This window comes from Pituophis catenifer, unplaced genomic scaffold, assembly GCF_029215685.1.
Source record: "Pituophis catenifer annectens isolate HBS135680 unplaced genomic scaffold, rPitCat1.0.hap2 SCAF_1, whole genome shotgun sequence".
Taxonomy (NCBI): domain Eukaryota; kingdom Metazoa; phylum Chordata; class Lepidosauria; order Squamata; family Colubridae; genus Pituophis; species Pituophis catenifer.
This window is the reverse complement of record NW_027256881.1, coordinates 93,551,865-93,563,147: the sequence shown is the minus strand read 5'-3', so window position 1 is coordinate 93,563,147 and position 11,283 is coordinate 93,551,865. Positions and strand designations below refer to the sequence as shown.

The following is an 11,283-nucleotide window of genomic DNA, read 5'->3' as shown; positions in this document are numbered from 1 at the left end:
CTCACTTAATACAGACTTTTGCCGTGCAAAGAGTCTGAGATGGAAATAACAAAGTGGTTCATACTGTGTCCAATTTTAATTTATTGCTGAATATTCTCGATACTAGTTGCCTCCTATAAAACTCCAACCATGCTTTTAAAGCAGCCACTTTATTTTTTTGACTCCAATACTTAAAAAAATCTTTGCTTTCCTATCCCATTTCACAGCCTCATTTATTGCCTACATTTTCTACATTTTCTAATAAACCAACAGTCTTTACGTATATTATGCCACAAGACCACATACACACACACGTTCAAATCATAAAATAATTTATTTAAGATGCAGGTAAGCACATTTCAAACGTGATTCAAGTTGGAGGATCACTGTTTTTCGCAGCTATATTTGCATTTCTTTCTTTATTTATCGAAGATACAAGCTGGACTATTTCTGGATGACTAAATTTTCCTGTAGAAAAAGATTTTAGTTAGTTTACATACTCTTCAAGTAGACTAAGTACAAAATTATGGCAGTAACTCTGGTAACTATAATTTTATCTACAAGAACTGTGTTACTATATTATATTTGGTATTCATCTGTTTGCCTAGACTAGCTCTATTTTCTAAGGTATTCCTTCCTAAAATTACAATAAAGCTTGGAATGTTGAAAAAAATGCTAGGTACCTGTGTTATGTTATTGCCTTAATCTGTCATCTGAAATCAGATCAGATGAGAGGAGGAGCAAGTCCATAGCACACATCAACACAACCGGCTAGGCTTTTAAATGTCCTTTGCCTCTGAAATCAACGTCACAGAGAGCTACACAAATTGATAGCTTTTTTGCTAGCCTTCCAAAATACAAGTAGACAAGCCAAAGTCATGGAAAACAAGGGCACCAAAACCATCAGAGAAATGGTTTTTGGCAGCTTCTTGTGTCTTTGAAAAATTCTAACCAGAATGTCTTCCAACTTCAATCATGTGGAAGACTTTAATGGATGAATCCATTTCCTCAAGGACAAGTTCCTACAACCAAAATTAAATTTCTTGGAAAATGTACAAGTAACTAGACTTCTACAAGATTTAGGCTATGAATAACCTCTGATCCTATAGCTTTCCAGAGGCCAAGGCAACAAGCCTTTTTCCAGTCAGCAAAAGGGAGAAGCCCCCAGAAGGACAGTCCAACTCCTTCCCTTTCCCATCTTGGTGCTATCAGCTTCTGGCTTGAGAAATTTTGATACCAGAGCACTTTGAAAGGGCGATTGTGGGGATCCCAGTCATCTGTTTCAAATTAATATCCCATCTTTATTTTATTTAGTGTATGACAATGTTACATTAGCCGGGAGACTACAATGCTAATACATACTAGTAGTTTGGCTGTCTAAGATTGCTGGCCCTGTTTGGTTCACGGTCGTGCACTTTCCAAGCTGTGCCACAAGGGACAAGCTAGCTCCGCACCAGAAAGAAAGACAAATGGCATCCTGCAGCGTCATCCCTCAGCAGAAAAGCCATCCTATAACATCTGTTTTGTCTCATGAGTCATAAACATAGACTCGTTTAAAGGAAAGGATATTTACCAGCAGTAGTATCATAAAAGTCTTGTAATGTCCCAGGTCGTTTCTCTAACTCTTCATACTCTAAAGCTTGAATAATCATTTCACATTGGTCCAGCTGTTTTACAAATTTTGCTTCTGCAGTAGACTGATATTCATATTCCTGAAGAGAATTATATAATGGAAAACTAGTTCATCCTATCACACTGGGGTCTGTAAGTCATTCCCAGCAGTACTTTTTCTAGCAAGTCAGACATGTAGAAACAAATGCAGGTTTATATTCTGTATTCTCTTTCTGATCCAAGAGCTCCACTCTAAACTATATGTTCTCTTCCTTCACACATCCAAACATACTTCCCAATGCAAAAGTTAGGTTTGAGTTCCAGAACAGTCAAGGTGACCTACACAGAATGTTTCTTCTATGCAGTGGCTTCTAAGGACTACAGTACCCACTCACCGGGTTACTCAAAGCATTTCTTTCCTCTCTCCTGGTACTTTTCCAGCAGAGTGCCTTTCTTCCCTTAGTTCACATGGAAACTATGCGTTTTGAAAACTCTCTTTCGTTGCTAGAGAGATACCTTGCTAAACCTTTGTTAAAGTTGCAATTCTCCACATGTAGCATAAGCTGAAATCTTCCTAAATGAACTTTGCCTGTTTTGAGTGAATCTTAAGTTTTTTCATCCACATGCATACTGTTTAATAGATGCACAATGCCACTGCTCTTCTCAACCATCTCTAAGGAAGCCATCAGTACTGTGGGATATTGCCTCACCTGAATAATGGGCTAAATGAGAGGGAACAAGCTGAAATTAAATTCAGAGAAACTAGAGGTGTTGATGGTAAGGAGAAAGCTTCACTCTGGGACTGAGCTGAAGCTTTTTCTGAATGAGATTGCACTCCAGAAAGAACACACACACACCTTTTGAATGGTTCTTGACATTCAGTGGTCATTTGCAGATTGTGACTGTGATGTGTATACTTACAGGTGTGCAAACTTTTCTAAGCCAGTTTATGTCTGGAATACAATCTGACCAAACTACTGTATTGTGCTTTACTAAGGGCTGCTCTTGAAAAGTGTCTGAAATTGCAAAGTAGAGCATTACAAGTAGCCCTTGACTTATGACCACAATTTGGCCCAGAACCTTCATTGTTAACAGATACAGTCACTAAGTGAGACAATTCAATTTTATGACATTTTTGCCGTGGTCATTAAGGAAATAGGAATACCACTTAGACTTATATACTGCTTAAGCAAATCAGGCTTCCCCCATTGACTCTGCTTGTTATGATCCCTGGGAAGGTTGTAAATGGCGATCATGTGACCCCAGGATACTGCAACTGTCAAATACATGCCAGTTGCCAAGCATCCAAATTTTAATTACCTGACTGCTGGGATTCTGCAATGGTAAGTTTGAAGACCGGTTGTAAGTCACTTTTTTCAACACCATCATAACTTTGAATGGTCATTAAATAATCAGTTGTAACTTGAGGACTATATATACATATATATGATGCCTATGATGAAAGATCTGCACTATTAACCATTTTAATGACTTCAAAATGGTTTGTTAATTAAAATTAACAAAAGCTTGGCAAAAGACAGGTTCCCCCCTCCACCACTACCCCTCCCTCTATATATATAATACACACACACACACACCTTGTTGCTTTATGACCCTAAAGATTTGGTTGATTGAGACAAGGGTATAATTCCGATAATAAATAATCTTATGAAAAGGATTCTGCTCCCTATTATCCACTACACACATTATTTCATGAAACACAGTATTTTCCCAAATTAAAACTAACATACTTTAATGTAAACGTAAGAACATAATTCACTTTCTTAAGCTGTTAAGCAAAAACTGAAGAAAGAAGTCACTTTAATGGACAAGGTATACTGATCATGTTAAGTATGTATACTTCAAATTGCTAACTGCCCTTTCTAACTCCCAATATAGTGGATCATAGCTGCATGACAATTACCCTGAATCTTATAATGAGCAGTAGAGAGGGGTCTCTTAAATTGATGGTGGCTTTCATGCAAAACATTTTTTAACATGTTTTCTTTTAGGAAAAAAAAAATCTGTGAATAATTTTATATGCTGAAAACTTACTTCCCAGAGTTCATAAATCTCTTTTCCCAGATCCTCTGACAGCAATCTGGTCAAATGTTTCATAGCTTCCTAAAAAGAAAGAAGAAGAAAGAAAAAAACAAAACAAAATCTTCAAGGTCCTCTAATTTTTATTGAAATGCTAACAAATCCCTGTATCCTGTTCTCTGCTTTTGGACATCAATAAAAGCCATGGTCTATTGCACTGCTATTCAGAATTGGTAAGACCAGGGGATGTTAGCTTGGTTTTTATCACAAGAAGTAGTCACTGATTTACAACCAGTTGCTTGGTGGTCTTTCATAGTTACAATGGGCCTTCATAGTTACAAGTTGTATTTACAACTTGGTTCTGAAATTCCAACAGCTGACTGACTGTGTCCATCACTCAGCAATGACCACATAGACAGCTATTTGCAGCACCTGTGGTCATGCAATCACGTATTTATGATGGTTCTGTTAAAAACTGGTATTCACTTCCAGCCTATAGGGAACAATTGATTTGCTTAATGACCGACACAAAAAAGGTCACAAAATCAGGTCTGGAATGTGCTTGATTCAATTAAGGAGCACCACAATTTATAACTCTAATGGGCAGGTTCCATTATGGTTGTAATTCAAGGACTAGTAGATTAGAACCCTACATTTACCTGTAAATGTATAATAACCCACCATAATTGGTGGAAATGACACAAATAGTTAAACAATCAAAAGTTCTATACCAGAAAGATGTTCTAAAAGTGTTTTTTTAATGTTTTGGGAATGGCAGTTCAGGGAAAGCTGCTACAGACAATCACACTACTCCCATCTTCATACTGACCTTTTCTTGCCGATGTTTCTCTTCTTTGGAAATATTGTCAGCAGGAGCAATGTCACCAACTATGCATTCAGCCATATCATGAACCAAAGCTAATCGGATGCACCTGCAAAGAAAATATGTATAAAGAAAGGCAACAGAGAAGCACCACCAGCAAAATTTACTTTGAATATTAGTGAATCATATATAGATCTCCAACAAAACATCTCTTCATATATGTTAATGAAATAAAAAACTTTTGTCACACAAAGGATCATAAAGAGGTTTTAACAGTAGTCTTTGTTCCAAAAACGCCAGTAATAATAATAATTTTAAAAATTCATTCTTTGACCAATGCAACCATTTGTAACAACATTTTGAGGGCCTAACAACAAAAGCCCTCACTGTGAAACTGATTAAGGTCTGGCCAACGTCAAAACAGGAAAACTAGCTAGTCAAGAGGGTTCTAATCTATTAAATAAGGACAGCAACTAACCAGTAACCTTCACAGTGTCTTTCTGTCATGTATTATCTTAACGACCATTCTGCTTCTAATTTTAAGGAACAGATTGTGATCACTAAACAAGGAGGGGATGTAGTTTTGGAGTACTGAACTTCAGTAGCAGCACTGGCCCTTGGGAGTGGCTTCCCTCTGGATCTTCCACTTTTAACTGCATTTTGGAAGAAGCTGAAAATTGAGCTCTTCTGGACACTTTGATTTGGGAAGCTTTCGTTTTGTATTGTTTAGAATTATTGCTATTCTATTATTTTATTCAAATCTATTATTTTAATGACGACTTATGACGAAATGTGGGAATGACCCTGAAGAAATGGGGAAAGAGATACTGCTTTAATCAGGCAAGGAGTGGCATCTGAAGACATTTCTGTGATCATGTGGCCAGGGGTGCACTGAGGTGCTCGAAACAGTTACTTTCCCATTGAAGTGGTACCTATTTATCTACTTGCATTTGCATGCTCTCAAACTGCTAGATGGGCAGAAGCTGGGGCAAGTAATGGGAGCTCACCCAGTCGTGCAGTACTCTGATCTTGAACCCAGGTTATCAATTTTCCAGATGATAAACTCAATGTCTTTAACAGATGAGCCTCTGTGCCAGCGGATCTATCCGGCTCGCACGAACCGGTAGGGCTGGCTGTGGGAGGCTCCGTCCACCCCCTGGGACATCATTATGTCCCATTTTTGGCATGCGCAGAAGGCTCTACACATGTGCAGAAGAGGCACGCACGCACTCTCACATTTCCGAACCGGTATCAAAGGTAAGTGCATTTCACCGCTGCTCTGTGCCCCCATGTGATGTAATATAAATGTAATCAATCAATTAATCTGCCCTTTTACATTGCAAATAATGCTCATCTTTAAAGAGAACTAAAACATCATGAATTCTGCTTTATATCAGTTATGCAGATCTAAAAATGTAATCCAACATGCATCCCATTTTAAAACAAAGCCAATGCGATCAAATATGACCAACTTTTGGGAAGGAACATTTTAATAATAGCCACAAGAGATAGTGCAACCATCAGCATGATTGGTGACATTTATTTGAACAATTAGTGCTATTTCACAATTAGGCTTCAACTGGTGTAGAGTGCAGTGGCATGGGCAGTTCTTGGGGTCCCTAGGGTGCATCATGTTACACCACTGATCCGTGATCTCCCCTGGATGCCAATTTGTTTCTGGGTGCAATTCAAGGTTTTGGTTATTACTTTTAAAGCCCTGCATGGTATGGGCCCAGATTACTTAAGGAACTATCTCATCCACTGGGAATGGTCCACCCCACCCACACTGGCAGAGGAGGCATGCTGCAGGTCCCATTGGTCAAGGAATTTCAGCTGGTGGGGTCCAGGAGAAGGGCCTTCTTTGCCATGGCTCCTGTCCTTTGGAACATCTTACCCCAAGGTGAGATTGGCTCCTACTTTTTTGTCTTTCTGCAGGAGTCTGAAGACCTGGCTCTGCCATATGGCTTGGGACCCTAACAGAAGAGCATCACTTGGGAGGTGATGGTTGAATTAAGAGGCAATTCAAAAGGCCCGTTCTTTCCCTCCCCATATTTTAACTATATTTTATCTTGTTTGGGATTTCTATTTTTCTTGTTTTAAAGATATTTGTTAGTATTTTAATGCTGGAAACCAAACAGAGTCATATCCTTACAATATGGATAGCAAATAAATTCAATTAATATAAATTACATTTATTTAATTAATTTTAAAGTCCACTCACCTATCTTTATTAAGAGTTTTATCTTCAGTGACCATAGCCATAATTGCCATTCTGTACATGTGATCTGAGACACTTTCTGGATTGTTTACCTTTCTGTATACCCAGCCAGTCCGGGGTACTCTCTGGTTTCAAAAAAGGAAAAAGAAAACCCAGATCGAGAAGTAGACCTATGCTCCAAGTAGCATGTTCATCTATTGTACCACATAAACATTTTTAAAAAATATTTACTGATAATTTTTTTTCAGCAAATATTTAGTATTTACTTTAAATATTCAGTAAAAAAAAAGGACTCAGTCAGGTTGTTTTCAATATCATACAAGTACAATTAGATGAAACCTGGCTCAAAAACAGTAACTGTGAGAGGGACCTTAGAGTCCTAGTTGATGACCACTTAAATAAGAGCTAGCAGTGTGCAGCAGCAGTCAAAAAAGCCAATACAATCCTTACTTCTTCTTTTTTTTAATTTGATTTATATGCCGCCCTTCCCCGGAGACTCAGGGTGGCTTACAATGCCTTAAGCAATAGCCTTCATACTTTTGTATATTTATACAAAGTCACCTTATTGCCCCCACAAACTGGGTCCTCAATTTACCTACCTTAGAATGGATGGAAGGCTGAGTCAACCTTGAGCCTGGCAAGATTCGAACTTACTAATTGCAGACAGCTGGAGTTAAATTACATTGCATTAGTCTGCTGAGCTATCTAGGCTCCTGTCTATCCAGGCTCCTTGTATAAACAGAGGCATAGAATCAAAACCATGTGAAGTATTAGTACTGTATATTAAACTTTAGTAAGCCACACCTGGAATACTGCATCTAGTTTTGGTTACCACATTACAAAAAAAAATGTTGAGACTTTGGAAAAAGTGCAAAGAAGAGCAACTAAGATGATTATTTATTTATTTATTTATTTATTAATCAAATTTCTATACCGCCCTACTCCCGAAGGACTCAGGGCGGTGAACAGCCAAGATAAAATATAGACAATACAAATATTAAAAATCCCTTAAAATTATTAAATATTTCGGCCGAAACACAGATTAAAACACCCAATTTATAAAATCACGAATTAAAAAATTTAAAATTTAAGAATTTAAAAGAGGGGAGATTAAAGGCCTGGAGACTAAAACATATGAAGAACGGTTGGAGGATTTGGGTTTGGCTAGTCTAGAGAAAAGAAGGACTAAGGAGCGACATGATAGCAATATTGGATGGAAACTATTCAAGGAAAGAAGCAACCTGGAACTGAGGAGAAACTTCCTAACAGTGAGGACAATGATCCAATGGAATAGCTTGCCTTCAGAAGTTATGGGTGCTTTATCACTGGAGGTTTTTAAGAAGAGACTGGACTTGTCTTGAAATGGTATAAAGATCTCCTGCTTGAGCAGAGAACTGGATTAGAAGACCTCCAAGGTCCCTTCCAATCAGCTCTATTCTAACTGATTGATTGATTTGGCAACTTCATAAAAATATCTATGCAGGTTGTTTTTTTCCCACAGCGGTATTTATTTATTCAATTTATATAGCTGCAATCTCACAATAGCAACGCTGGGTAACTTTAAAAAAAAACGGGTAACTTTTAAAAACATAACTTTTAAAAACAATGCAATCACAAAATATAAACCATAAGCAGCAGAGGTATCCAAGCAGCCTATAAAAAGATAATAATAATCACATCATCCATGGGCTCTAAGTAACGCATTATTATTATTATTATTATTATTATTATTATTATTATTATTATTATTATTATTATTATTATTATTTATTGAATTTCTATACCGCCCTTCTCCCGACGGACTCAGGGTGGTGAACATAATAAGATTTCATATACATATAATATTTTTTATTTTATTTTTTTATAAACAGTAAATAATAAATTGAGTCAACTTGGTGTATCTGCTAAGACCTTGGCATAGAATTTAGATGTTTATGCTAGCCCTGCTTGTTGAAAACAGAAAGGTCTTCAGGGCACGTCGGAAAGTGCGAAGATCTGGGATTATTATTACTCTAACCCTCATGCCCAGAACCCATTCATGTCAAAACTCCCTTTAAATACACATTAAATACAGCTCATACACTGCCGGCCTCCTGGAAAATTATGTTTTTGAATGAATTAGATCAGTGTTTCTCAACCTTGGAAGCTTGAAGATGGATGGACTTCAACTCCCAGAATCCCCCAGCCAGCGCTGCTGGCTGGGGGATTCTGGGAGTTGAAGTCCATCCATCTTCAAGCTACCAAGGTTGAGAAACACTGAATTAGATTCATGGGAAGAGCCAGGTTCAAATCCATCACCAGCCAGCCATGGAAATTCAACCGAGTGTGGGCAAGGCCCGTTATATGTCTCTCAGCAGCCCTAATCTGTCATACAAAGGTGGCCACAGGGGGAAAAAACTAGATTAGAGCCTATCGGGGAACAGCAGTTCGAGCGAGCAGATCAAAAAAGCGGAATGACAGTTATCTTTGCTCTCTTTCTTCGTTTTAATTGGCTTTAGGGCCGATTCCCAGCCGCTCAGAGTGGCTGGGAAAAGCCAGGCGAATCGGATGAAATACGTTAAAATCTAAAGCCGAAATGAATAAATGAAAATGTTATTTTCGTGCGCTTTGGATCCCCAACGACTCGCCTTCCAACAAGCCCCCGGATAAGCCGGGGAAGCTCGGGTCGCCTTGGCTGGGATCGCAGCCTTGTAACGCCCGCCTCGGAGGCACCGCTTATCGTGCTCATCCTACGCCCCAAATACCCGGCTTCGGAACCACGAAGATCGGAGACTGGGCTTCCGAAAGGAGCCGGAATGAGCGAGCCAGGTCCGCGGAGGGACCGGCAACCCAAGCCTGCTAAAATCCACACACAATCCCCCCACCCCGCCCCGCTCGTCGCCCGGATTTCCCACCTTCAGCTGCCCCACCAACTTCAGAAACTGCAGCAAATTCCCCATCGCGTCGGCGACAACAACGTCGACGACGCCCGAATTCAACAACCGCCGCCAAGCAGCCGAGAAAGAGGCGGGATCCGCTCAGTCCGTTTAGGCGGGACTTCCGGCCGCCTGCACCAATCCGCTGGCCGCTGACCAACCCTCGATTGCTTTGACTCCGCCTTCTCCTTCGTCAACGAACGTTGCTCGCGGGAGGCCCGTTTCCTTTATTGTACGCGCTACGTGCGTTGCGTACATAACGGCAACGTAGTAAAAAAAAAAAAAAAAAACAACCCTGCAGGAAGAAATCCCAAGGGTGTTGTTGTTTTTTTTTCAGGAGGCAACTGGGCTTTCTTGTTTTTTTGTTTTTTTTGCTTCTCATTCAAGAAGCTTCTTCAGCTCTGACAGGATAGTGGGGAATGGAAGGATTTCTATTCCTCGCAGACAGCTGGTCATTTGCATCCTATTCAGAGCAGGGCTCTCCAACCTTGGCAACTTTAAGACTTGTGGACTTCAACTCCCAGAATTCCTCAGTCTGGCTGAGGAATTCTGGGAGTTGAAGTCCACAAGTCTTAAAGTTGCCAAGGTTGGAGAGCCCTGTTTTAGAGGGTTGTTGAAGCATTTGGAGGTTTATCGGTGTCCTCGGGGTCACCTGAGTAGTGCTCCTGGTTCCTGTAGTCTGCAATTTTTTTCTCTGGAAATCCATTCTTACTCCTACACCATTCAAAGGGTGTTCATCCCAAATTGTATAGCTAAAAGTCTAAGGTGACCCTGAGGACACAGATAAACCTCCAAGTGCTTCAATGACCCTCTAAAAAGATGCAAATGACCAGCTGTCTGTGAGGAATATAAATTCTTCCATTCCCCACCATCCAGTCAGAGCTGAAGAAGCTTCTTGGATGAGAAGTGAAACGTTTTCAAAGAAAAAACCAAAAAAGTCCAGTTGCCTCCTGAAAAAGCACCTTTGGGACAACCATGACCTGGATGACTGAGAATCTCTACAGACTATTGCAGGAGGAAATATTTTCAGGGTCCTCAAATTTGTGTTAAAACTAGAAAGCATGGATTGCTTAGCTGCCGTTTATGGAAAAACCACAAGCAACTGCATTTTGGCAACATACTAGGTCAGTGATGGCTAACCTTTTCTGGACTGAATGCTCAAAGTGCGTGTGCGTGAGAATGCGCATGCACGCACCAAACCCCCAAAATGCAATGTGTGTGTGGCCCCCCTGCATGTGCCCCCACATGCATGCGCCCCCAGCATGCTCCCACCATGTATGCACAGCAGACCCCCACATGTGCCGTCCCCATGCATGCACGTGTGTTCTGGCATGCGCATGCTCCCCCACGCATGCACATGCACCCCTGCGCATGCACATGCAGCCCCTGCATGCCCCATGCCTCCCACTCATGTGCGGCAGAGACTCAAAGACCAGCTGGTCGACAGGAGGCATGCGTGCATGTGCAGCGGAGCTGAACTGGGGCGATGACTCGCTTGCCCAGAGAAAGCGCTGCCATAGGTTTGCAATCACGGTATTAGGTGGTAAAGAGAGTCAGTTTGGTGTAGTGGTTAAGGAATTGGGCTAAAAAATGAAAAACCTTGAGTTTTAAGACAGCGTGATCTCAAACCACCTGCATTCACCCACATCCAACTATTTCCCAACAAAAGCAACAGACGCCACCCGTCCAACCTCCCA

General features: G+C 40.4%; 1 protein-coding gene across 1 annotated transcript; it reads right to left on the bottom strand.

The window, feature by feature from the left end:
* Positions 1 to 294: 294 nt before the first annotated feature.
* Positions 295 to 9,692, bottom strand: HDDC2 (HD domain containing 2). The gene is made up of 6 exons (XM_070932729.1): positions 9,566 to 9,692; positions 6,675 to 6,796; positions 4,460 to 4,562; positions 3,646 to 3,714; positions 1,553 to 1,691; positions 295 to 447 (listed from the first exon to the last, which is right to left on the bottom strand). The coding sequence occupies exons 1-6, from the start codon at positions 9,608 to 9,610 to the stop codon at positions 350 to 352; spliced, it is 576 nt and encodes a 191-aa protein (XP_070788830.1). The 5' UTR covers positions 9,611 to 9,692; the 3' UTR covers positions 295 to 349.
* Between the last annotated feature and the right edge of the window lie 1,591 nt (positions 9,693 to 11,283).